Source organism: Passer montanus, unplaced genomic scaffold (genome assembly GCF_014805655.1).
Source record: "Passer montanus isolate IOZ18808 unplaced genomic scaffold, ASM1480565v1 scaffold127, whole genome shotgun sequence".
NCBI classification, from domain to species: domain Eukaryota; kingdom Metazoa; phylum Chordata; class Aves; order Passeriformes; family Passeridae; genus Passer; species Passer montanus.
In genome coordinates, this window is record NW_024359499.1 from 581,549 (window position 1) to 609,490 (window position 27,942).

The following is a 27,942-nucleotide window of genomic DNA, read 5'->3' on the forward strand; positions in this document are numbered from 1 at the left end:
CAGAGATCAGTGCTTGCCCCTCCAGGAGTCTCCAGTGCAGCTATCCCTGGCACAGACTCAATCCTTTGCACTTGCCTTGGCCTCTGGAGATCAGGGATGTTCAGCACATTATATATCAGGTCAATCCCTGCACCACTTTCAGGTGAGAAGGCTCTCACATGAGCCCCACAACACCTGAGGAGCTGGGAGGTGACTGTCTGTACCTCCTGCAAGCCAAGAAACCCTGTAAAGGGGATTCCTCTCTGGAAGCCAGGCTGTTTTGCTGCACAGCAGAACCAGCACTGAACACAGGTCCTGGGGGTGGATAAAACCCACCATGGAAGATTATTGTAGAATGATCCAAATGTCCGGATTCTCTGTCGTTTTGTCACAGTGCAGCAGTGTAGTGAACTTTCTAATAAATGTCAACATGCTGGATCAGATGCAAATCCTCTTCAGCCCATTACCTTTCCCATGAAGGTGGTGGACTAAAACCAGGAAAAGAGTCCAAGGACAAAGGAAGTGTATTCACCTTCATCCCTCACTTAGCTCACTGCCCTTTGAACACATGCAGACCTCTGGTACAGTGTTAACCTGACAGTGATAGACCTGCAAAGAGCATTCCAGCACCCTCATCCCTGTACAGAGGGACAGTGTGAATAATCATTCCATATTAACCAGTCTGAAGAGCGAAGTTTAATTAACTGTTCATAAGACTGAAGCCTCTCCTCCAGCATGGAAATCATTTACTGCTGTGCACTCCTTGATTCAAAGCACTGCTCAATTCCTCACCAGTTCCTCCCAGTGAATGCCAGGGCAGAGGATGCAGTTTATGTATTTTCATGTGAATAATTCTTTTGAATTCTCCCAGCTTTGATGAAATCTAGTTGTGCAGAAGTCTGTGTTTAACTGTGGGTTTTTCAGTGTTAAGGTTTACAGAGTGTGAAGGTCATTTCTTTATTTCCGTGGCTCTTTTCAAGGTGTGTGTGTCTCTGTGATGCCTGCAGTTCAGTGGCTCCTGGCGTGATGGGTTTCATATTGATGAAGGCAGCAGATTGCAGGAATATGATCGTGACTATAATGACAGGAAGGAGCGTCTGAGAAATGCACCAGTGCAGGATTTCTGTTCTGAGATTTTTGTCTGAGTGAGAGGGTGTTTATGAGGAGTGGGGTTCTTTTCCTAATGATGCAATGATTTGGAATGGAGCAAATAATCTAGAGAATAGGTGCACCTTTTTAACAGAGCATGTCCAACACTACAGGGTTTATTGAGAGGCTCTGGGGAGAAGGTGCTGTCATCACGTGTGTATTGTGTGCTCATGGGGAAGTTGTCCCAAAGAAACAGCAATAGCATATGGAGATAAAATTAATTTTTGTTCATGAGAAAAAGAATAATAGCTCAGGAGTCTACAGAGACAGGAAGGCAGATCATCTGCTTTTACTTTAACCTCTTCTGCATCTTCTTTTTTTCCAGGTCATATCTGACTCCGGTGCGGGATGAGGAAGCAGAATCACTGAGGAAGGCACGGTCCAGACAGGCCCGGCAGACTCGCAGGTCTACCCAGGTAAAGAATGGAAATGTTCACATTCATGTGTAGGATGAAGAGAGCTGCTTAATTGGTTGCCCAGAAAAGCTGTGACTGCCCCATCCCTGGAAGTGTCCAAGGCCAGGTTGGACAGGGCTACGAGCAACCTGGGATAGTGGAGGGAGTCCCTGCCCATGGCACTGGGTGGAATGAGATGGACTTTAAGGTCCCTTCTAATCCAAACCATTCCTTCATTCTGTAAAGAGGCAGGATTTTCGTTTCTGTTACGTTATTTCTTAGGACAAGGGACTTGTCTGCACTCACACTGTTTTGGAGAGGTTCTGGCAAAATTTCCTTCAAGCGGTTATTAGAAAACCCTCCCACAGACATACATGAGTTAGATTTCCAAGCTTTGCTTTCTGCAATGTGCCTGCCTCTTAGTTTGTAGTGTGATCACATATATTTGGGTTTCTTTGAGTCAGTGATTATGTCAGTAGGCTGAGAAATACAGTAAAGGCAACAGAATTCTTCCCTTTCTCTTACCATAGGGATGAAACATGAGCCTGACCAGATGTGAGTCTGTGTCATTTTAAACTGACACGGAAGACTGAAAATGTAATTTCAGGCTGGAGAAGTCTCCAAGGAGACTTTAGAGCCCCTTCCAGTGCCTAAAGGGACTCTAATAGAGCTGGAGAGGATTTTGAACAAGGACCTGGAAGGACAAGACAAGGGGGAAGAGCTTCTGATTGCCAGGGTTAGAAGGGATATTGGGAAGGAATTCTTAGCTATTAGGGTGGGCAGGCCCTGGCACAGGGTGCCCAGGGCAGCTGTGGCTGCCCCTGGATCTCTGGAAGTGCCCAAGGCCAGGTTGAACAGGGCTTGGAGCAACCTGGGCTAGTGGAAAGTGTCCTTGCCCTTGGTGGGGGTGAGATGAGATGAGCTTTAAGGTCCCTTCCAAGCCAAACCAGTGTGGGGTTCTGTGATTCTGTGCACGAACGGAAGGCTGATGTTTCCTGCAGGGAGTGACCCTGACGGACCTGCAGGAGGCCGAGCGCACGTTCAGCCGCTCGCGGGCGGAGCGCCAGGCGCAGGAGCCGCCGGGCGACAGAGCCGAGGACAGCGGTGACAGAACGGAGAGCCGCCCGCGCTGGGGACGGAGCACGGACGACGAGGTGATCCTTCTGCCTCAGTCCCCCTTGCCTGAGCGTTGGCAAAACCACTTAGGAGAGCTGGCATCAGGAGATATTCATTGGCAGTTATCTTTTTATTCTGAGTGGGACAGACTGGCTGGAAAGAGGCGTTGCTGACTGACAAGCAGCAGTTCAGCATGAGGGAGGTGCATGTGGAGGTGCTGGAGCTTAGCTCTGCCTTTGCTCTCCTCTGGGAATTTCACCTTTCTGTCTCTTGCCAGAAAATAAAACGGTGTAAATCCCAGAAAGTGTAATGAGAAGGCTAATGATAGAAATGTGGCCTGGATCCATCCTGCTGTGCAGTCTAGGCAGAGGCTTTGTGTTCACATTTCTCCACAGATGGTCAATGTGTAATGGAAAGCTGGAGAGACCAGTTTTCTGCCCCTGCCACCACCTCTGGTTTTTTCCCCTCTAAATCATATCTTTCTATTAGATAACTTGTGTCTCCTGCCATGAGCTGTAGGGACAAAGGGATTGATCCCAGATCTCCCAGCTGTGGAGAGTGCTTTTACACTGTAGCTGTGCAATGACTTTAACATCCATACTTATCTGATAGAATGGTCCTGATCTAGCAAGTGCAGGTGATCGCTTCCAGCAGCAGTGAGGAAAACATTGCACTCTGAAAAATTAATGCATTCCCTGAAATCCAAAATCTGGTACTTCCTTTTCATTGTACTATTTTTCTGTCATGGCTCTTTGTTTCTAGACCGTCTATCGGCGATTGAGGGGCTCAGCACAGCCCGACAAACCCACGACACCTGTGTCTCCTTCCACAGCAGCACCTCTGCTCTATACAAGCTCATACCTGACTCGAACAAATAAATATCTAGGGCTGGACTCTGTGAATCCAGCAGATTTCAGAGCGGCAGGCACAGAGATGGAGAAAAATGGTAGGTACCAGGAGAGTGAAGAACAGACAGAGCTCAGGGGTTTTCTTGAGCTGGTTTAGAACTTCCAGTGTGTACAGATGGAGAGAACACGTTTACTTGTTACTCTGAGGGAAGCTGCCACGTCACAAAACAAATGTTATTTGTTTAAATGAAGTTAAACAAATTCCTATTGCTTGTAACAAAGGGATAAAGGGATATTTTTCATTTTGGATAAATAAATGAGACAGTGGTCATGGAGCATTTAGCTAATAGAACTAGGGAAAGAGGTTCCCTTAGTACAGGTTGTCCTCAGAACAGGAGTAAATCAGGATGACCTGGGGAGAACTGGTAGCTGGGGTAACTTCCCTGGCTCTGATGAGGGAAGGAGTGTGAGAATCCAGCTGTAGTAGGACACTGAGAGTCCATTTAATTTGCTTTAATAACTTCTTTGTAATATAACACAAGGCAAGATGACCTTGGTCAGCTTGAAAAGAACCCCAGAACCGTAGGAAAAGCACAGATGTAAATCACTGAAACCAAAGCAGTCTTTCTTTGCTTGGCCAGAGTGTGAAGATCAGGATTCAGACGACAAATCCCTGAACAAACAGTCAATCCGGGAGCGGCGGCGGCCAAAAGAGAGACGGAGAGGCACCGGCATCATCTTCTCAACACAAGATGTAAGTTTGAGTTCCTTAGAAAGAAAATCCAGAGTGAATTTTCTTCCTATTCCAAGCTTCATGATCTTCTTCCCAGTCCATTGATTTCCCCTTAGTTCTTCCCTCTGCAGCTCTCTTTTAGACTGGCATATCCAAAGGTCTCACGTCCCTGTTTGGCCTGTGTCAGACCGAGCAGCAGGCTGTTCCTGAGGGCAGCCTCTTCCTGAGCCATGTCATGGGAACCCTGCAGGACTGGGAGAGGGCCCACATGGGAGAGGAGAGATTCAAAGTCTGATTCCTTTGGAAGGAGGTCACAAGCCACCTGAAGTATTTTCAAGTTTCTTCAAGCCCAAATTTGTCTGCTTTTTAGGCCCCCTGAAAGAAAGACAATGGGAAGAAAACTCGTGTTTGGATCCCCTCCCAGCACCAAAGAACACTCACAGCATAAGTGCAGAAGAGCTGTCTGTGTCGTGGTCATTTCTCTTAGTCCTGGTTTCAGAGGATTTCTTCAGTCTGAGGGAAGGGATCCAACCCTCCAAACTTTGGTTAGAGCCTCAGCTAGGAAAATAGATCACCTTTTCCAGGAGAGAATAAGAATTATGAAATTATGGTTAATGAGTTGAGTCCAGAATCAGCTGGGATGCCATGGTAGTTCACATTTGCTCCATGAAATCCTGGAGCAGTTACAAAGGGCAGTGGCTTAGAGAGACTATACAAGTGCAAGATACCTGGGATGATGAGTCTTTCCACCTGGAGTCTAACTGAACTGGAGATACTTTTGGAAGTCAGTATTATGACAATATTTCAGATCTGCAGCTTTTCCAAGTATTTTTCCCTCAGTGTATTAGGGACTTCATCACAACTCCTCAGAAACATTGGAATGGCAGGAGCCATCTCAAGAGAGCAATTCTGTCCTCAATACCAAGATCTTCTAAATGGCCATTAGGACACCAAACCTGATCTGATAATTAGCCAAGAGCATTTGGACAGGCATTTCTTTTGACTGAAGTTTTCCTAACATTAGCATCAAATAATTTTTTCACTGAAAGGGTGGTTAGGGACTGGCACAGGCTGCCCAGAGCAGTGGTGGAGTCACCATTCCTGGTAGGGTTCAAAAAACACATAGATTTGGCACGTTGTGCTGTGGTGGAGTTGACATGGTGTGTTCCGTCAAATGTTGGACTTGTTGGTCTTGGAGGTCTTTTCCAACCTTAATGATTCTGTGATTCTATAAACAGTACATTATCTTCTTGGGATAAAGTTTTGTTGTCCCAGAGCTACCTAATTTTATTGTTTGCCTTTCCTCCTAGGATGAAGATGAAGTTGATGGAAATGAAGAAGTGAAGGAAACTCGGGTAAGTGAGACTACGTATCTGAATCACTGATGTGTCAGTCTTGGGTGTTGGTGGCTTTTACTCTTGTCTAAAAGAGAGTTCAGGCTCTTCTCAGGAGTATGAACTGGCAGATAGTTCCAAGCAGCAAATTCCTTACTGATTTCTCTTCTGAAAGATGAGGTTTATCTGCAGAGTGGCCTGAGTTCAATGTTCTCCTGGAGAGCTGCACAGGAGTTGTGGAGCCTGGAGGGAATGCAGTGGTGGGGCTGCACTGCCAGGGCAGTGGGATCCCATGTGTCCTGGGGAAGGTGTGACCTTGGATCTTGGAATCACTGCTATTTTGGACAGGATGTTTTGGATTTCTGAAATCTGCTCTCTTGTCTCATGGATTTGTTTTTTTGCGGAAAATGGCCTTTGCAAGCAGCACATCAGAGGTCGTTCAGTGTTGCCCTGTTCTTGCAATAGTCTCATCCTTTGAGGTCCTTTCTTTCATTTAATAATAATTACTGAGTCTTTCCAAATCACCTTCATTTCCTTTGGTTTTGTTTGTCTTTGTCTGAAACACATTTGAGCCTGACAATATGCCTGACTCTGACAATGTCAAAGCTTAATACATTCCAAGCTATTAAAGTGCAATGTGGAAGACCTGGGAGAAATAGCAAATGTAAGGTTGCATAGGGGTCAGCCTACTTGTGGGATGTTTCATTTTTGCTGGGAAACTTTGAACCTGGGGGAGCCTTTCCCTATACTTTGCAATGCAGTAGAGTGATTGAAGCATCATTTAGTTGGAATTAACTGGTTCTTTGCTGAAAATTTGCAATTACACTCTTCAGACTCTGTTTTTGTTTTCATTCTTGCAATATTCAGTCAGAATGCGGCAAAGCCTTGCTGGGGCCAGAGACTCACGTGGTGCTGGGATGGTGTTTAGTATGTCCTTATCTTTCCATGTCAGCCGTTGCTTTCCCAATGCTTACTTTGCACTTTACTCCACTTGAGATATTCCTGCTCTCAGAAGCATCACCTGCTTCAAGGAGGCCAGCTCTTCCCACAGGAGTTTCTGCTCATCACAGTGCAGAGCTTCCTGAAGTCTTCACTGAGCCCTGCAGCAAAGATTTGGCCATTTATCGTCATTAAAATTGTTTTGACATTTCTGCTGCCTCACAGTAAGACTGAAGGAGGGGAGTTTTGTAATGTGTAAAAGTAATAATCATAATAGGGACACCTTGTTTCCAGCAGGCATGTTTGGGACTTGCTGGGAATGTCTTGTTCTTCTGGGAAGTTGTCCCAGATTACCTAAATTAAGACAAAAGAGTGGCTGAGGCTGCAGGTTTGGAGGCTTCCTGGAGTCTAGTTCTAAAATTGCTGAAGATTTTATTGAGCACAGTCCTCACTGCTCATGTAAATGGACAAGCTGCACTTTGGGAGAATCCAGCTGCCCAAAAACTCAAGGTCACCCAGTCTCTTGCAATTAATAATGCTGGTTTTCCCCAAATTAACAGCAAGGATTCCTTTTGTCTTAACATTTCACGTGATTTTCTTGTGGGATCCATCTAAAAGCAGAGCAACTTCCCTTCAGTTCCATCATCCCCTTTGTGCAGGTGCTTCAGGGCACCAGCACCGTGGTTTCTTATGCACCCAGCGTACCTTCAGCTGGGTTAGACTCTCCTCCCACTCTGCTAGAGCTGTTTTTCCCATTTTCCCAGTCCTCTTGTTTTTATCCAGTTCCCAGTTTATTTTCTTGAATGCATGCCTCCAGCATCATGTCACTTGGTCAGTCTTCCCTAGTTAATTTGAGATCCAAATCAGATTTCTGTCCTAACTGGCCATCCCTTTGGCAGGAATCATGGAACAGCTCTCTGTTTTCAGTTCTAGTGCCAATAAGAAAGTACAGTTAATAATCATTAATTCTTCAGTAACTATAGTTCTAGAATGGCAGTTGCCAGATGTCACCAGGTTGTGAACTTGAACAGTCTGGAGTGTCCCATTTTAGTCGCAGAACCCCAAAGAATCTGATTTTGTGGGAACGGTTACATTTTTCCTCCATTGTTTATATCTTGGCTGATATCAGGATGATTTTCATGGAAACCAAAAAACAGGACTTGCTTGAAATTCCTCCTCCAAGCTCTGCAGTGCTGGAGACTAGCACAGGAAAGGTAAAGGCAGTTTTGGGAAGAAAAAAAAGGAGCAAATACATGTTGTTCTAATTCTCAGAAGTGGATGAATTATTTTGACTGAGCTCATGAGCACCAGAGTGGGAAACCAGCCCAGACGCTTTGGCTGAGGTTTAGGCAACTAAGAGGTCTCATAGTGGGATGTGTCAGTGTCCTCCATTTGTTCTGCTCCCACCCCAGCTGCCTCCTTGGGACACAGACTGCCTGGATGCACTGTGGAAAGTTGGAAGAGCAGACGAAGTTTTATTGTGGAATAAATGTTCGAGGGTACAAGGACTTCAGCTGGAAAAAGCCTCTGGGGATGCAGCTTTAGGAGACGTTTTTCCGTGATTCCAGTGGGAAGGAGCTGCAAAGGAAGGAGTTTTTGTGTGGTCTGGGGAGACCTGAGCTCAAAACAGAGGTGGGGGAGAAGCTTGGCCACAGTCTTGTCTCTGTTACTCAGAAAATAAAAACTGGGAGAGTTGAAAGCTTGTGTTGTACCCAGACTGAGCTGGGGGGAGGCTGGAGCTGGGAAACCTTCCCTGTTCCCTCAAGCCATTGACTGCAGAATACCAGTGGGAATTGCAGCCTTGGTGAGGCCAGTGAGGACACATGCAGCAGTCAGTGTGGGTGGGGATCAGTGGGCTGGTCTGGGATGCAGCAGGAGGATGATGATGAAGACTAAAGAGATTGTTCCAGTGTTCCATTTCAGAGCAGGTTTTCTTTATCCCTGACTCTGCTGGCTTTGACTTGGCCCTGACTTAAAATAATAGAATCTATTACAGACTAGTTTGGGTTGGAAGGGACCTTAAAGTCCATCCAGTCCCACCCCCTGCCATGGGCAGGGATACCCCCACTACTCCAGGCTGCTCTAAGCCCAATTCAACCTGGCCTTGGACACTTCAGGGATGGGGCAGCCACAGCTTCTCTGGGAAACTTCTGCCATTACTATTGCACAGCAGGAACAATTAGGAACAAATCTGGAAGACAAGTATATTTTAAATGACAGAGCATAGGGAGCAAGAAGAAAATGTTTATAATCATTTAAAGGATTGTTTCTCCTTGCAGTTCTGTGCTGGAGCATTACAGATGCACCTCACCCACAGGAGAGTTTGTCAAAGGAAAACTTTAAATTCAGAGGAAGACACTGAGCGTTATGTTCATAAAATCACAATTTCTGAGCAGTAAAAGTATCAAACAAAATGTCTGTTGTCATGAACTGCCTTCAGGACAGTCTGTATAGCCCAATATAAACCCCAGACACACTAATGGAATTAAGTTTTATGGAGGAATAGCACTGAAACGTTTGATTGTGAATTACAATTGCAGTAAGTGGATTAAATAGGCTCCATTCCTGTCTCCCTGCACTTTGATTTATGGAATGAACCAGGCTCACTCTGGTCTGTAAATAAGTGTTCTGCCTACTTGTACTGTTACCATGAAATCACCAGATGCAACTAGATACCAATATAAATTAAATCTCTGTCTTAGAAGGGCTGAATTTCTAAACTTAATTCCACAAGTTCAATTCAATGTCTTAATGTTATTGCTGATTCAGAGCTATGACCTGGGAGTCCTGATTTTGGTGTGTCCTATTTTTCACCTATATTTTTGCTTTTAGTGCCACTTTATCTTTTCACAGAGGCTTCAGTTCAGCTTGTGTCACCATCCTGTTTGCCTTTTTGTGAAAGATGGATGTGATGAATAACTAGAAGATCACTAATAGCTTTTGTTAGGTGTTTTGTGAGTGTCCTGTTGTAGCCAGACTGGGTGTACTGGGAGCCCTGGGAGCCCCCAGTCGTTACTGCCCCTTTCCCTCTGTCATGCAGCCAGCCCTGTGCCTGTGGACTGTGTTTGGAAGCCAAGGAAGGCTCAGAGTCCTCCACTTTCAGGGCTCACATTGCCTAATATGGTAAGGTATGTCTGCAAGAGCTGAGCTGTTTTGCTGGGATACAAGGGAAAGTTGACCAGGAAAAGGAGCAAAATAGGTGAACTTCTGGCCAGCTGATAAGAAACTAGAATCCTTTCAATCCAGACAGTGCTGTATGGTGGTGCTCGTCCTATGCTTCATTGCTGCTGGCCCAGGGTCTCTTCTGGGGATTAAGGATATGAGTATTTTCCCCTGGTTTTACCCTTGAATGTTTATTTCTAGAAGAGATGTGGTGTGATGTGGGAAGGAAACCATCTGGCTCCTGTCCAAGGGCACGTAGATGGCACCATGCGTCACTTGCATCATGTAGTTAAATTAGAGAGCATTTAATTCTGTGTAACATAAGGCTGGGAGAGATTGGCTCTGTTTAGTCCTGTTTATAAACAAATTGTTCTAATAGGCTGTGTATGCTACAAGGAAAGAGCTTTAATATGTATAGCAATATGAAATAGCAGCAAAGTGCTGCAGGAGGGAGCATGAACTGAGGCTTTGCCATAGAACTTGAATGTGGTGAAGAACATCCTCATCGTGTTCAGAGTGCCCTGGGTTCTCTGGAAGGTGAAGGGGGCAGACAGCAGAGAAATTAAAATTCATTCTGCACATATTCCTACAAAAACGCTTCACATGTGCACAGAGGATTTGCCCTGTGAGTCTCCAGCCTGATGTGCTTGTGTTGGTTTTTCTTAACCTCAGTATGTGGAGAAAGGCATCAGCCTGGGTGGCTGCACTCCGTGTTGGTACAGCACTTCACTCCTCAGCCTGGCTCTGAGCACCAGTTTACAGCTCTGGGAAAACATATTGTTTGTGCCTAAAGCCAAGTGACCCAAGTGGATTATGTGACTACAGGGTTACAGCTAAATGCCTTCAGGTGAATTCCTCTAACTCACCAAGTTGCTGAATTAGGAAGGTGTAATGTGAAGCAGTGATGGGGATGGGTAACACAAAACCAGCTAAAATCCAATCTGTGAGTCCTGGGAAGATGAAGCAAAACAGCCAGTCCTCCAGGAGTGATTCCCAAGGTCACAAACTCGTAACTATTTAAGGTAACTTTATGTTGTAGCATCTTGATTAGTAGATTGCTGTCAGACTTGTGGTGCAGTCTGAGGTGACTGATCTTTCTCAGTTGTTGGCAAGACATTCCCCTGCAGCTGTGGGGCTGGGGTTGGCCCTGCAGCAGCCACCCACAGCTCCCTTGGCTGCTGATGGCATTGCTGGGAGGCCTGTGCAGTCAGTTCAGATGATCCCAGTTCACCCCAGGCTCCTTTTCCTTTGCACCCATGGCAGCTATTGCACAGGGTCTCGGGATTCTCCTGCTTTCTTCCCAGAAGGAGCTGGGAGCAGTGTGATGGATAGGGTGGCAGCAGGATCCATGACACGTGTGTGCTTCTCTCCGATGTGTGTGGACACAGCACAGGCACTCCAGGAAACGGAGTGCTCACTCCAGGTGAATGTTAGCCCAGACCCACTGGCCTGAGGAGCAGCATTGCTCCTGCCCCATATCCCAGAGACAGAATAAATCTCACTATTGTTTTATGTCTATTAATGTTTGTAATTTTTGACTTTTTAAAGGTTAACAGTGTATGGTTGTGCTTATACATGTAACAGAACATCCCATCACTTTTTGTGGGAAACTGTCAAAATCTGTCTCCTTGTGACACATTCAAAACTATGGAAAGGAGAAATGTCTCTGACTGCTGAACTGCTTGGAGCAGGTTCTGGGCCCCTCTGGGAGCTGATGATCCTACCTCAGTGTCAGTCATCCAGTGGGCTGGGGGAGGATGCCTCTCCTGACATGTTTGAAGTCATCCTCCAAAAAATGTGATCTGCTGAATTAAAATTCCTGCCTAGAGCAGTAGATATCTGGGTGAGCTGTGTCCTGGTGACACAGGTGTCTGCCTTGGAGAAGGGCATTGGGGGCAGTGGGAGGGGGCTGCAGCACATGGAACTGGGATGTGCCATGCTCAGGCTCTGCTGTCTGGCCCTTCTCCCCAGTGTGAGAATCTGCATCCAGTTGTGGGATCCCAGCACAGGAAGGATGTGGAACTGCTGGAATGAGTCCAGAGGAGCCCATGGAGCTGCTCTAAGGGCTGGAGCCTTTCTACTCTGGAGCCAGGCTGGGAGAGCTGGGGGTGTTCACCTGGAGAAGAGAAGGCTCCAGGGAGGGCTCAGAGCCCCTTCCAGTGCTTAAAGGGACTCCAGGAGAGCTGCAGAGGGACTTTGGAGGAGGCATAGCATGACAGGAAAAGGGGAATGGCTTCCCACTGCCAGACACCAGGGTTAGATGGGATATTGGGAAGGAATTCTTGGCTGTGAGGGTGGGCAGGCCCTGGCACAGGGCCCAGAGCAGCTGGGGCTGCCCCTGGATCCCTGGAAGTGTCCAAGGCCAGGCTAGACAGGCTTGGAGCAACCTGGGCAGGGGAAAGGGGTCACTGCCCATGGCAGGGGATGAGGTGAGGTGAGATGAGCTTTAAGGTCCCTTCCAACCCAAAGCATTCTGTGACTCCAGTATTTTATGGCTGCTTCTCTCTGGCAAAGCCAGAAGCTGATTGTCCTCATCTCCTGCCATCCTGTGCAGGCTGGTGCCATCACACATTTATGTAGTAAATTATTTATCTCCCAGACATGTTCAGAAAGAATGAAAAGCAGAAACTGCATTGCCTCATGGCCGGCAGAGAACTTAGGAGTAATCTAAATTGTATGGAAAATTGGAGTCAAATTCTCTGGCAATAATCTATCATTTGGAAACAACCACTGTAGGAAAAATGGTATGTTGCTGTGATATAAGTGGTGATGTGGTTTGTCCATTGTGTCTCTAAAAGGTCACTTTTTGTTCGGAGTTTATATCCTCCCACATGCCTCTCTTCAGAAAAAACCTCATGTTTGGAAAGTCATTGTTAGTTTTCTGCTCTTGGACATGGACTTGCCCTATGAAAAGTAACATTATGTGGCACAAGCTGCTTCATTGTTGGATGTGTCAAAATGTTGAATCCTTAAGCTGCAGAACTCCTTCTGGCAGGAATTTCCCACCTGCTCTAGTTAATTGCTCGTTATGGGGAACCCATAAGAAAGATGGAGAAAGACTTTTTACAAGAGCATGCAGTGACAGAACAAGGTGAAACAGCTTCCCACTGTCAGAGGAGAGGTTTAGATCAGGTATTTGGGAGAATTCTCCCCTGTGAGGGTGGGCAGGCCCTGGCACAGGGGGCCCAGAGCAGCTGTGGCTGCCCCTGGATCCCTGGAAGCATCCAAGGCCAGGCTGGATGGGGCTTGGAGCAGCCTGGGACAGATGAAGGTGTCCCTGCTCGTGGTGGGGGGTGGAACAGCATGAGCTTTAAGGTCCCTTCAAAGGTCCCTTCCCAGGCCATTTGTGATCCTATGGTAGGTACCTACCAGGTGCTGAGCACTGTTGTGGGTGGGTTTGAGTGGCTGTTCCACCACATAGGTTGACTTTTCATTCATCTTAGATTTCATCCTTGGCCGTGGAGCTAACCCGCTGCACCAGTGTGCTGCTGCTGAGGGGTGGTCAGAAATAGGCTTGAAGCTCAGGTAGATGACAGTGTGTTGAAGTTACAGATTTGCCTGGCCAGTGACACTGAGATATTGTTGAGTGTCAGGCATTCAGTTCCACAGCTGAGCTGGCAGACAGGTTTTACAGCCGTGGAGAGGCTGTGCTGGGTGCAGAGAATCTGATCAATGTAGATAAAGACAGAATGGATCATGACTATTGTGAGGGCCCTGAGATTTTTATTTCTCTATGTCATGTTTTGGAAAGTCCCTTAGCTTGAAATAGCTGTTTCCATCTGGTTCTTGTACTGCTGTTTGCTTTCTCAGCTTCTCTGGCATGGCCTGTTCATAGCTGTGCAAATTGTTGTGTTCCTCCTTGTAAGAAACCTGGGTGGGTAGAGGGAACCTGTCAGGAAACACTTGCTGAGTGCAACTGCCAGACAGCTTTCCCTGGAAAATATTATGTTCCAACACTACTTTATCCTTTAATGGTTGAAACTGGATTAAATAAATTGATTTTTTGCATGAGCGGTGCTCAAACTGGACTTTTGAGTGGACAGAGCAAAGCATCTCTCTGGATTTGCTGAAGCTATCCAGAGAAGGGCAACAGAGGTGGAGAAGAGTCTGGAGCACAGTTGTGATGAGGAGCAGCTGAGGGTGCTGCAGAGGCTCAGCCTGGAGAAAAGGAGGCTCAGGGGGGACCTTCTGGCTCTGCACAACTCCCTGACAGGAGGTGCAGCCAGGGGGAGTTGGGCTCTGCTCCCAGGGAACAGGACAAGAGGGAATGGCCTCAGGCTGTGCCAGGGGAAGTTCAGGTTGCTTATTAGGAAAAATTACTTCCCTGAAGGGCTGGTCAGGCCCTGGCACAGCTGCCCAGGGCAGTGGTGGAGTCACCATCCCTGGGAGTGTTCAAAAAACACGTGGATGTAGCACTTGGGACATGGTTTAGTGGTAAATATGGCAGTGGTGGGGGAACAGTTGGGCTCATAGGTTTCTCCAACAATCCTTGAACCTGTGATTCTCTGATTTTATTGTGATGCTTTTTTCGAACGAAGCACGGTGCTGAGTTCAGGAAAGAGCCAGGTTTGGTGGCTGGACATGAAGCAACCTCTCCATAGCCACCAGACCAATCTGTGGTGTACAGACCTGGCCAGGATTATGACATGACAGCAGGCAGTCCTGGGGTTGCCTCAGGGGTTGTGCCCATGGCTGCATTTACAGCCTGAACAGAATCCTGTCTGTAATCTCAGAGACATTTCTATTTTGCAAAGCTCACACATCTGTCCCCTTCAACAGAAGCCCTTTGTGGTGCTGGTTTGTTGTTTCTGGTTATTGCCACTGTGGGCACTCATTTCTGTAACCTCTCACCATCAGCCTGTGTGAGGGCAGGTCAGGCTGGAGATCAGGAAAGGTTCTTCCCCAGAGGGGCTGGCACTGCCCAGGCTCCCCAGGGAATGGGCACGGCCCTGAGGCTGCCAGAGCTCTGGGAGTGTTTGGACAGCACTGCCAGAGATGCCCAGGGTGGGATTGTTGGGGTGTCTGTGCAGGGCAGGGGTTGGACTGGATGGTTCCTGTGGGTCCCTTCCAGCTTCCAGGATATTCTATGATTCTATGAAACACAGTTTAATGACACATTCAGAGAGGGAACGTGAACATCTGTCAGCTCTCTCAGAAGCATTTCTGCCTTTGATGCTCTCAAACTGTGGGTTTGTCTGCCCCCTCCAGGTTCTGCCTCAGGTTCCCTGTGCCTTTGCTGCAGAAGTGCAGATGTAGATTGGTTTACTGGGCTTGTTCTGAGCTTTATCTTCAAATGATGATGAACTCAAGACAGTGAAACCATCTCCCTCTCTGTAGCCTTTGCTTTAGATTCAGTTCTCCCCCTCTGAAGTTGGGGATGTCCCCATAGGGGTCAGTGAACAGCCCAGCTTCTCATCCTGCTGTACCTGCTGGATTTGAGTGTCTAAGACACCTTACCTCTTCTTCCAAAAAACTCAACTTTGCTCCACAGAACTGCTGGAAGATGTTTCTCCTGCAGGCAGAATAGGGCACTTGGAGGTGCTAAAAGATGTTTCTCTGCTGAGAATGCTGCTTTTTGAACTGTCTTCACCCTTGCTCTTTATACCTCTAATTATAAGAAAGGAAAAAGAAAACTCTGAAATTTTATATTTAAAATGTGCTATTCTCAGCCCCCACTAAATGATCTGCATGTGCTGCTCTGTGCTAATCCAGGTATGCCTAAGGCATGGTGCTTCCAGCTTTTTTGTGATAAATTTTGAGATGGGAATAAAAAGTGGGAGAAGAATGATGCTATAGATGCAATTATAGACACTCAGCTGTTGTGTGTGTCTGGAGGAGAGGAAGGAAGACCCTTTCCTTCTGCTCCCTGTGTATGTGGCACCCCAGCAAATGTGCTCCTGGGAATCCTGGCCTGGGCTCTGCAGATGGAAGTGTTCCCTCCTCCGATTCAGATTCCATTTATGGAAAGCTCCAGCAGAGCCTGCACATCCCATTTGCAGAACAGCTACTGCCTGACATTGTTGTTTTGCTCCAGTCCTGCAGCCCAGCATAACCCTGCCTGCCTTCTGCAGTGCTACATAAACCCTGCAAGCTCTATTTGACCCTGGTGAAGCTTGAGGTTGATTTAAAAGTAATTTATTTACAGTAGGGTTTATATATAATGTACAATTGTTATATAGCAGTAGCAGAAGTAATAATAATAATACTAATAATTTGAATTATTAAATCTTGAGATACAAAGTTCTGTTAAATAAGCTAAATCAAATGCCAGAAGTACAGTTAGTAGACTAGAATACAAGTAATGTTTTAATAACTTATTTTAAAGGTAATGGGTGTTGGCCTTGTTACTGCTGAAGGAACTCATACATATGTGTTTATACAGCTATATACAGATATTTCCTTGGCTCTTCTATACACACAGCTCCTTGAGCTCCTTGGCTATACTTGCTGTATAGCACATTAATTTCTGTAATCCAGCAGCTCTTCAGCTGCCCATGACTATACCCCAGGAATAAAAATCTGTATTTTGGAGCCAGTTTTAGTTCTCTCAGTGTACAAAGACATACTTGGTCAAAATTACCTGCTCAGGTTACCTAGTGTCATGAGAACGTGACTGTTAATAAGCAATGCAGAGGGTAAGAGTGGAGCTGAGTTACTACATTTTTTTGGTTGAAAAAGACCAATTAAACGCAAAAAACAACCAACCAAGTGCCATCAAGCCCTGAGCTGGAGTCCAGTCCTTCTCCTGCTCCGTAAGCACCTCAATAACCAAAGCAGAAAATCCTTGTCAGGAAGAAAACCACAAACACCACCCAGAACACAAACAGGTGAGAAGACTTGTGAAATTTTCCAAACTTAACAACACTGTGATTTTCTGGGTTCTATGGTCACTTTTGAAGATTGGCTTTTGATCACATCCCCTGGGACAATGACTGTGCCACCAATTCCAAATTCACTCATTATGCACCAGAATGAACAGTTTCTCTCCAGAAGAAGCAGAATTTCTTTGCACAGAATGCGATGGGTACAGCAAATAAAGAGGTGAGAGCAGGAGGCTTAACAAGGCTCAGCCTTTTCTTTCCAGGTGAACTCCTTTCCCATTGGGATGGGACGGGACAGGACAGGATAGGATAGGGACGTTTTACTGCAAGATCCCATGTGGAGAAAGCAGTGACTGGTTCCCTGGTGCAATGGCCCCCTGGGTGTAACCCTTTCTCTGGCTCTGGAGCCCTGTGTGTTAAGCCAGAACTGTTCCTGGCTGTTGGAGACACCCTTGGGCTGGTCACAGCTCGTCCTTTGCAGATGACAGCTCTTGGTCTGGTCTGGGTGTAGTGGGAGACAGGTGTAAGGAGAGGAGGTTCCTGTTCCAGGACCAAAGCAGAGGTAGGCACAAAGGGGGACACAAACAGCGGCTGTTGTTTTGGGCTGAAGTGGGATATCCACCCATATAGGACATCCCATGGTGATGCCAATCACAGGATTATTAATCTTTGCCCCTAATATAAACACTTTTGCAAAGGGGAGGTGCAGGATTGTGGCACTGTGGATTTCAGTTTGGTGGGCAAATCCAGTGACATAAAAGCAGTGGGAAATCAAAATTTTGACTATGTTCTCTAGAGCCCATGAGGGTAGTTCGATGATAAATGGGTTTTTTTATGTTTAAACTGAGTTTCCTGCACAGGTTGTCCAGAGAAGCTGTGGCTGCCTCATCCCTGGAAGTGTTCAAGCCCAGGCTAGAGCAGTCTGGTGGAAGGTGACCCTGACCATGTCAGGGCTTGAAACAAGATGAGCTTTAAGGTCCTTTCCAACCCAAACCATTCCAAGGTTCTCTTTTTTTTCTGGATATTTTACAGAACTGCTTTATACCTAGAAACATTATTTTCTGGACGTATAATGACTTTGTAGCCTAACTCTTGGAAACAACTGCCAGATTATTTTGTTCCATTTCTCCAGAGAAGTGTCATGAGAATAAATGCAGTTTTACAGTTGATTTAGGTACTGCATAAAATTACAGATTTCAGTGATTCCCTGGACCAGCACATAACTTGACAGACAAACAGCACATTCTGCTCCTGCAGTGGGAAACCCAGAAGGGGAGGATTGGGAAGATTTGTTTACTTGAAGAGCAGACAGCTGAACTCTGTAGAAGGAGGTGCCAGCAGCTATCTGAAGTGTCTGGAGTGACATGGAGCAGTTATGGGGGTTCTCTGCTTCTCCACTTTGCTATCTCTGAGCAAAGTGGGCTCAGAGATAGGCTGGGGGGGCTCTGCCTGGAGAAGAGGAGGCTCAGGGGGGACCTTCTGGCTCTGCACAACTCCCTGACAGGAGGGGCAGCCAGGTGGGGGTCGGGCTCTGCTCCCAGGGAACAGGGACAGGAGGAGAGGGAACAGCTCAGGCTGGGCCAGGGGGGGTTCAGTTGAGTACTGGGGGAAATTTCTTCCCTGGAGGGCTGGTCAGACCCTGGCACAGACTGCCAAGGGCAATGGTAGAATCAGCATTCCTGGAAATGTTCAAAGTATGTCTAGATGTGGCACTTGGGGACATGGTTTTGTGGTAAACATGGCACTGGCTGGGGAATGGTTGGACTCAACCTTAAAGAGCTTTTCCAGCCTTGGTGATTCTGTGGCAGGTTCAAAGGAAAACATGAAGCTTGCTGCCTGCCTCTCCCTGTTCTGCCCCTCCACTTGGATTGTAATTCACAGGTAGTTGTGCCCCCCATGTTCTTGCATCACTTGACCCAGCACAGGAGGGGGTCACAGCAGGGACTGGGCCAGTGCTGAGAACCCATCCTCAAAGGCTCAGTACCACAGTGCCATCTTAGCCTGCTGCTAGCCCTGAGGCCAGCTGGGAAGGAAGGCTCATCCATGTGACTGAATCCTCCCTCCAGCTCAGTCTCCAGGGTGCCTGTTGGGAATGGTCCCTGGGAGTGCCCAGTGGTACCCAGAGGAGCCCTGCTTGCCCAAGGACGAGATGGTGCCAGAGACCTTCCCCCTGCTGGCTGATCACGGGTTGTGTGCTGCGGCAGGGGTGTCCCTGGCTGTGATTAATTTAGCAGATGTTGGCAGGGAGGCCCTGGAGGAGGTGACAGTGCTGAGAACGTCCTGCTGCTGTGTGGGCCCAGTTTGTGTTTTCTGCCCCAGCTGAGCCCTGTGTAGCTGGAGACACCACTGTGCTCCCTGGGACGTGCTTGCACTGGGAGATAGAGGAGGTTTGGCTGCAGATGAAAGAACTCAGCTGGATGGGAAGGAGTTCAGTGAGGTACGTGGTAAACCTGGTGTGAAAAATGACAGCTGGGACTTTCAGGAGATAGTTTTGGGATAATTTGTTCCAAAAATACCAGCTACTCTCATTCTTCAAGTTGTATTAGAATTCTGGTCTCCCAAGAGGGCTTCTCCTCCTCTGCACTCAGGGAATGTGCCGTGGGCTTGCATCACCCCTGAGCATCACTGCAGCTCTGGCTTTAACTCCAGATTTGTTTCCCATTTTTGTCTGCTGCAGGTTGGAATGTTGCAGCACTGCTGACGTTTGTTTTACCAGCATCATGTTCTGTAGGTGAAAATTTTCAACACAGATAAAAAGGGTGTATGTATTTTCCTCTCAAATATTCAGCTCAGGGTTTCATGCTATTTCTGATACATCATTTTCCTGCATATGAGTTCTCCTGTCTAACTGCTTTTAAAAATGGAGTACAAACACAGGCATCATCACCACAGGAAGGGAGAGGACAGACATCTGAATGGAAAAGGAAGTAGCAGAATCTGCTGAGCTGCAAGGGACCCACAAGGCCCATCCAGTCCAACACCTGCCCTGCACAGACACCCCAACAATCCCACCCTGGGCATCCCTGGCAGTGCTGTCCAAACACTCCTGGAGCTCTGGCAGCCTCGGGGCTGTGCCCATTCCCTGGGGAGCCTGGGCAGTGCCAGCACCCTGTGGGGGAAAAACCTGACCAGGTTTTGGGTGAAGGTGTATGAAGAGTCATCATAGCCAAGACCACAGCTCTAACTACAGGAAAACACTCTTGGGAAAGGCACAATACTGTAGTATAGTGGTGCTGCTATAGTCCAAGGTGAGAAGAAACTTTAAGGTGGTTTTGCCCAGAAATAGGCCAGAGCATGAGGACAACATTCAGACAGGGATTGTGTGCATTGGTTGTGGAAATGGTCATGAAAGATGATTTTTGTGCATGTCTTTCTGAAAGTTGTATAAATATTCCTTATAAAGTGCACAGCACCACAGTTAAAGCATGGACCAGCCTGGTACTGACTGAGGAATCTCCTGAACAGACAGGAACAGTCAGATCTAAACAATGACCTTGAACATGACAGAGCTGAGGCTGTGAGGAATAGCAGCACTGTGAAGGAGAGTCATATTTCATAATTCCACTGGGGACTACTTGAAAGTAAGCTGTACAAACCAGCAGGAAGAAACCCCTAAATCAGGCGTTTGTTGGAATAATGCTGAAACCTGGCGTGTTTTGCCATATTGCATCTCTTGGTGCTCTCTGTGTCCTGGCTAATCAAGACTCCCCTTCTCTCTAAATTGAGTTGCTGTCCACCAAGCTGTACTAATCAGTCTGTGTCAGATCTACACTGGGTCACTAAATAATTAGTGTGGAATGGCTCAGGGTGTATTTTGGATTTGGGCTGTGAGTTCTGTACCAAAATGTTGCTTTTGGAGCTTTCCTGCCCCTCCTCAGCAGAAACATTACTGTGGAGGGATGTGAGAGAGGTTTATTTGGGACTGGATGGGAGGGGAAGCCAAACACTGCAATTTAGAGCTGTGTAGCTCCACCTTGGTGATTAAGCTGGGCTTTGTCAGCCCTGGAGCTGGGATTGGGACACTCCAGTGCACCACCAGCTCGTTCGCCCAGTTTCACTTACACTGTTTTGAAACTCCAGAAACTGAGACTGGTGTGAAAGGATCACCCTGTGTGCAGGGTCTATAAATATGCCTCTGAAGCGTCTGGATTGCTTTGTTGTAGAGCAGAGTTGGGCTCCAGGTACAGGGAGAGGTGTGTGATGAGTGCAGCAGATGGAGGCTGGAAAGATCAAGGTCCTGCCCCAGCCCTCTGGAGCAGCGGGGTGCCTGTCACTGCCTTCTCATGTGTCTGGACCTCATTTCCTTACCTTGAAAGGGGAATGCAGAGGTATTACCAGGCAGAATTACACCTCTCCAAACCCCTTTTCCCCCCTCCTGCAGTCAGTGGATGATTAGTCCCCTCATTCCTTGTGAAGAGGTATCGAGAAACCTGATATCACTGTGACTTTCTCAGAGCAGGAAAATCTGGCAGCCCCACCTCCTGCTTTCCCTGGTTAAACAGAGATGCTGCTTTGCCCCTGAAAAGTGAAGATGCTGGATGGCAAGAGGAATTACTGAAGCTGCTATTCCAAGTCCCTTCCCCAGCTCTGTGCCAGTTAAATGACTCAGGTGCCAAGCAGGGTGCAAAAAGGAACAAGATTCAGAGCAACACAGAGTGGGAAAATATTCTTAAAATATTTTAATATAAATGCTATTCTGCACTTCACAGAACAGTTTGAATTGGAAGAGACCTTAAAGCTCATCTCACTCCATTCCACTGCCATGTGTAGGGACATCTTGCACTACCCCAGGTTGCTCCAAGCCCCTTCCAACCTGAACTTGGTAGGAAATGTTTGATATTAAGCAGATGTGAAGCTGAAGCAGGACAGATGTGCTGATGCAGTGGCAGGATAGGCACCTGCTCTAAGTGACCCTGCCTTGACAGGGGAGTTGGACTGGATGATCTCCAGAGGTGCCTTCCAACCCCACCCATTCTGTGATTCTCTGTGGCTGTGTGAGCTGTTTGAGGCATTTTTCACACAAACATCCCATGGGCCTGTTGCAGTGGGACATGAGGGACACACACTCACCTTCACAGGGAGCCATCTCGCCACTTCCAGTGAGCTTGGGCAGCAGCAGAGCTTGGCAGAGAGAGGGGAGTCTGGGAGAGGTACATGCTCTCCACACCCTCTGTCCTTTCATCCGAGCTCCTCTCCCTCCTCCTTGATTCCAAACGCTCCTTGAACCAGTGTACATTACACAAGCTCTGTGTCACCCTTCCACAGCTCAAACAGGCTTATGAGCAAACAACAAAAAGCTTCTTGTGCTGTCCAAGTGTGTCCTCCCTTTCATGGCACGAGCTGCTCCACGGCCTTTAAACCACCTCCCTTTGTTGCAGGCACACACAACTTCTGGAATTTAGCCTCTGCAAAGTGCTGAGAGCTCACCTCCAGCATCCACTCACAGGCCACCGGGCCTCAGAAGCTCGGGAGGGATTTTCTCTTCTCTCCATTTTTTTTCCATTTTTTTTCCTGCCCGAATCCCAAAACCAATCCCAAACCCAATTTGGCAGCCCAAATCCCAAGCTGAAAGTGAATCGCTGCTGCTGGCTGCCCTCCAGCATTCCTCTTGGAGCGAGTCAGGATCTGGAATGTCAGAATGTCAGAAGGCAGCGGCGGGAGGGACGGGAGAAGCCTGTGCGTGGGTAAGGGCGCCGGAGGGGGGAGGAGGAGGAGGTGGAGGAGGAGAATGGAACAAAACCCAACTTCAGCTGGACTGCCCCTTTCCAAACCAGCGTTTGTTCCTGATTAATGCTTTTGTGTTTCACTTAAAACGTGCAGCTCCATGCAGCAGGGGCAGAGCTTGCGGCCGCGCTCTGGAGTAAATCAGGGTTTGCTTTTCCTTTCCTTTTTTTAGCTTTTTTTGGCAAAAGCTTCGTGTCTAGATATACCCAGCTAGTTTTCAGCTCTCTCTTGAGCCGGGAGTTTCTGCCTCCTGCACTTCTGGGGAGAGGTTGATCCCTCTGGGCCTGTGGCACGCTCTGGACGAGGGGAAATGTCCTTTTGCGGCGAAGTCGGGACGGGGCCCAGGCAGTGAGGCTGGCACAGAGCAGCGCCCGGCACTGGAGCACAGCGAGTCCTTGACACCTTCTCTGCTTCTGCTCGGACAAGAAACCTTGTGGAGCCTCAGGTCTTCCTGCAGCAGATTAATGCCTAAAATTATACACCCTAAACAGGAGGGTTTAATTACCAGAGCTGTGAATAGTTTAATTAGTTTGTTCTGACCTTGGAAGAAGGACCTGCCCAGCACCGTAGAGCGACAGGAGAGCAAGACTGGTGTTGCTTCTCAGAGCCAGCCCGCGAGGCCATGTCGTCCCTGTACACCAGGAGTAAGGAATATACTCGCAGCAGGAAGGCTCAGTCAGACTCTCCCCCGTCCTCTCCTTCCCCGATCGCAAAGACGCTCAGAGTAAGCAGCTTTTTCCTTTCTGTATTACCCTGCTCAGCATATGCTCTGAGCAGAGCCCAGTGGTGGCGGTTTGTTGTCTTACCCTTGGAGACCTGTGCCTGTGGTTTCCTTTGGAAAGAGGATGGTTTAAATGAAACTTGGGATGGTGCCTCTGCAGCAACAGGTTTTAAGCAGCTGCCAGAGTCCCTGCACTGGGATTAGCTGTGTTGGTGGTGTAGGGAATTGCTGGGATGGTAGTTTCCACCTGTCCTGGAACATGGCTCTCCTGGTAGGCTGTTGCTGGATGAAAACCTTCCTGGTAAAAACGAGGCAGAACCTGACCAGCTTCATAAACACTTTGATACCGCAGGTGAAACCAGGTTTGTGTTCAACTTTCACCCCTGGGGCTGAGCTGGCCTGTGCTGTAGTTTAATAATTTCAACACCACAAAAAAATGGAATAAGATCACCTGTAGCAGGAGGCAAGTCAAGGTACTCCCTGTACTCCCCAAACCAGAGCTGGTATCCTCCTCTCCCAAGGTGTTGGAAAGTTGGGAGTGCTTCCCAGCAGTACTGCTGATAGCTCCAGAGTCATGGGAGAAGCTGTCACAAACCCTCTGGGTCCATATCATTGTACAGGCAGCCTCTTCACCATCAAGAAATATTATCGTGCTGGAGTCAAAGCCTGGAGGAATTAGTTTTTAACAGCTGGGCTAATTTTAGATGGGAGCATTAAATTAATTCCAGCACTGGTATTTGCTCAAATCAGATATGCATTGCCTGCTCTGTTGGAAGGGACAGATCTTGGTCTGGAAAAAGTATTGCCCAAAATATTTGAGTTTTAATCCACTGCTGTGGCATTAATGGAAGCAGTTCCTGACCTAGAGAACTTCAGCCTTGAGGCTTCTGTGGCTGCTGGTTGCCCTGGGCTGTTAACTGTAATCAGGAGCAGATGGTTTCATCCTTCTGCAGCTGGAGTGTCTTTGGGATGGTTCAGATAATCTAAAACCATCTCCCATGGGCTTGGATGGGCTTCCCTCATCAGTTTAAGCACTGTGCTTACCACTCCTCCCTAAAGGGTGCACTGTTGATCACCAGCCTGGTAACAGGTGGGGAACCATCCCAGTGTGCTGGAAAGGGTTTAGTTTCTTTCAAACCCCAAGTTTTTAAGGTCAGACATGTTCAGACTGACTCATTCCTCCCTCTTATGTATCTGGGCATACAAGTGAGTGACAAACATCTCACAAGAGCCCTGAGCTGTGCCTGGAGCAGACTGACAGGAGGGGCTGGTTTCTCTGTCCAGAGCCATGGGGGGACTGCAGCACTCCTGAGGGTCAGTGGATGTTGGAGGAAGTGCTGGGAACTCTCAGGTGGGTGGAGGTGGTGCTCGTTTCTCTCTCCATCACTGCAATGAGATTTGCAGGCTCTTGGGGAGCTGTGGGTGTTGGAGAAGGGGGTGGAAGTTCTCAGGTGGGAATAAGAGAGCCTGGAGAAGAGCTTCTTGTTAGTGAGGTTTTGATGGAAATGGACACATGAGCATGGAGATGCTTGCAGTGGTAAGGCAGTGCCAGCTGTGACTCCACAGCATCTGTAGGGAAAACCAGGTGGGGAATACAGCAGCATGGACTCAGTCAGTGTAGGAAACAGCCCTGGTGCTATCTGGGTTATGGAAATAGCCCATGCCTTAAAAGGCTGATTAGGGAAGCAATGTCTTCAGGCTAAAATAAGGATCTGAGTTAACTCTTTCTCCAGGACAATGTAATTTTGCCATGAGCAAGAGAAGGGAGTTTGGTTTATTCTGGGTTTGTCCCGCATGTTTATTCATCATCACCCACTTCCCCATGCCCACAGTAACAGGCCTGTGCCATGAGGAGCCACCACCCTTCATAAACCAGGTAGGAATGTGGTACCTTGGAGTCTTTTATCTTTCCATCCAGTCCACTGACACCAGTAGAGCTGTGGGCTCTGAACACTCCCAGCTGAGCAGGGGTGTGAGCACACACGAGCAGGCAGGAGCCTCACACATGGTGCACACAGGGAGAAAACTCTTGAAGAGCCAGGCAGAGCAAAGGAGGTTTGACTTATCAAGGAGTGCCAAAAGCTACATTACATGTAATTTGCCAAGCAGTTTCCCATGGTGTTCCCTCTGCACTTGCACTGCTGCTTGGAATGCTCCTCCTTAGGAGTTAGGGGAATATTGCCTGGGGTTTTTCTTCCTTTGATTGATGGGAAGTCCCCAAATGCACAGCTAAGGAAGGGGGCACTTTGCAGTGAACTCATGCAATCCATAAGAAAGGGAATATCCCTGCACAGGAGATTCTGGAGACAGTGGGATGGGGTCCCTGTGCCAGGTCAGCACTGTCCCATAGCCCTGGGACCGCCACAAACTAAAATACACAAATCCTGTTAAATCCCCCAGGGTAGATGTTGCTTTAATGAGGATGTTCCTCAGCAGAGGAAACTCAAACCCCTTAGAAATCAATTCAGATGGTCCCGTTATTTGGCACAAGCTTCAAGTGTTTGGCAGTGGGTGCCTTGTCATCATGTTTTGCACCATAGTGATTTAGCTTGAGGTTTCTCCTCCTGAAAAAAATAATATTCACTTCCAAGAATGTAATAGACATCCAGTGGCATGAAACCTGTTGTGTGCTTTTAAGCAAATAAATGACAGGACTGGATGAGTGAGAATGAAGTCAAGGACTGATTTTTTTTTTTAATTCCTATTACTGCTGGGCTGGTCATTTTTTTCATAAGAAAGGGAGTACCATGTAGTTTGTGTTTAGGCTTATCCATCTATTTGTTGTGGTACTTTGTAACCCTTGTGCTTCTCCACAGGCTATTGGTTAGGAGGGAAAACAAAAGTTAAGGAGAATGCATGCTCCTAACTTTCTGCAGAGATTCCAATTGCAGCTTTTTATTTGTTTTCCACCTCTTTGTCAAACCTGCCCCTTTTTTATAAACTGCTCCTTCTTGATTTGTTAGCTGATATTTTTGGCTGTCAAAAAGACCATCAAAATTTAAAATTGTCATTGATGTATGTGGGCTGCTGTTTCAGTAGAGGCTGCATCTGTGTGGCTGCCATCACTTAGAATCCCAGAATGGTTTGGGGTGGAAGAAATCATAAAGCCCATATTGTCCCATGAGCAGTGACAACTTCTACTAGCCCAGGTTGCTCCAAGCCCTGTCCAGCCTGGCCTTGGACACTTCCAGTGATCCACCAACCCCCCCACGTCCTTCTCCCCAGGGCTGCTCTCTGTCCATTCTCTGCCCAGCCCAGTTGTGCAGTAGCTGCTTGATGGTTGATACTCACCCCTCAAGAGATTCTGTGTAATTCTCCTTGTTCTGTCCATGCTCACACTTTCACTGCAAGGCTCTTCTCTCTGATCTTAGACTGCTCTCTTGTTAAGCCACCTTCAGAATACATAACCTGAGCTTTCCAGCTGAATTTTATCAGGAGGAGCTCAGCAATAAAGCTCTTAAGTGTACGCAGTGGTCTGCACTGATTTATTTTATTCTGCCTTTCATTGGAGCCTCTGAAGGAGCCATGCTGGGTGAAATATGGGATGTAGGAGCATCACCTTTTATGGGCCGTATGTTTGCAGCAAGTCACTTGATAGTAATACTTGAGTATAAAAAGCAGTGGTTCCCAAATCACCGTCTCTTAACGAGCCCCCACACGAGCCTGAGCCCGTGGTGCTCTGAGCAGGGCTCTGAGCACTGATTGCCATGGCAGCAAATGCACCAGGCTGGCTACGCTCTGTGCACACGTACGGCGCGAAGGCAAAGCGAATCCTGCAGCAAAGAGAAAAGCTAATGCACAAAAATGTGAGTGGCTGAGCTGCAAGTGCTCAGCATGCAAATCATACTGACAGGGTTGGTGTTAATGTTTAAGTGGTCATAGAATCACAGAATCTCAGAATTATTTGGTTGGAAGGGACCTTAAAGCTCATCTCATCACACCCTTGCCATGGGCAGGGACACCTTCCACTAGACCAGGTTGCTCCAAGCCACGTCCAGCCTGGCCTTGGACACTTCCAGGGATGGGGCAGGAAGAATTTCTTCCTGATATCTGATGTAAATCTTTCCTCTCTTACTTTAAAATTGTCCCCTCACTTGTCCTGTCACTTGCCCATGTAAAAAGTCAATGTCCCAGAGTGCTGGGAGGTCATTGGAAATGCCTGATAGGATTACAGCGTTCCTTGAGTTTGGAATATAAATGCGTTGGTCAGTTTTTGCTCTGTGGTGTTTTTGCAACAGGTTCCATCCGTTTCAGATATTCCTGGTCACAGGTTTATTCTCACATGGGGTTTTCTGCTATGAATCATTTAGCTTGCTGTGCTGCCACTGCCAGTGTATTAGAGAATAGAAAGTGTTATGAAAATATTTTTCCAGGAACCTTTACGTTCCTGGGTTTCCATTTAGTGGTTTGGACCCATTTGGTTGTGATAAAAGTGATGCCACGTAAATTGAAACAGGATCAAATAAGTTGTCTCATGACAGTTTCTGTCTAATTCTGGATTGCTGACTAGTTACACAGTGTTTGTGGAAATTATTCCCTTCTCCCCCAGCAGCCAACAAAAAATGTGGGATACTGAAACTTGAACTTTCAGGCAATTAACCTTTGTCTGGGTTCTCCAGCACCCTTTGTTCTGTCTCTAGTTATTTCTCAAGCATCGTGTTTCTCAGATCGTTATTGGGATGAAATCCTTCTACGTTTGTCCTTGGGGTTGTTTTTTTTTGAGTTCTCCTCTGTAAATGTCCATATCTGGAAGCATACCAGGAACTTGTGGTAATTCCCAGGGCACCACCCATGAGATGTTCCCTGCTGTGACTCAGTAGCCAGATGATGCTTCTGCATATGGATAAATAAACAAGATGGGTCGGGGCATGAGCTGTGACCTGTGGGCTGAAGAGCTTCTGTCCTTGAGGCTGAAGTTCCTTCAGCTCTCCTCCCTCCCTCCTGAGCAGCAGAATTGATCCAAGCCAAAGCTGGAGCAGGGAGTCTGTTAACTGTTAAAGGCTCTGAGTGGTCATGGATGA

At 47.4% G+C, this 27,942-nt stretch overlaps 1 protein-coding gene across 9 annotated transcripts in view; it reads left to right on the forward strand.

The window, feature by feature from the left end:
- PPP1R12B (protein phosphatase 1 regulatory subunit 12B) overlaps positions 1–27,942 on the forward strand; it is a 132,414-nt gene that overhangs the window by 79,399 nt on the left and 25,073 nt on the right. For 8 of the 9 annotated variants that reach the window (XM_039698577.1, XM_039698573.1, XM_039698575.1 and 5 more), the window contains 5 exons: positions 1,454–1,544; positions 2,525–2,677; positions 3,402–3,585; positions 4,129–4,241; positions 5,531–5,575. In XM_039698577.1, the coding sequence (XP_039554511.1) occupies positions 1,454–1,544; positions 2,525–2,677; positions 3,402–3,585; positions 4,129–4,241; positions 5,531–5,575 (586 nt within the window). Of the gene's footprint in view, positions 1–1,453; positions 1,545–2,524; positions 2,678–3,401; positions 3,586–4,128; positions 4,242–5,530; positions 5,576–22,241; positions 22,925–27,942 lie in introns of those variants that run through there. The other variant, XM_039698582.1, reaches the window with a different exon arrangement.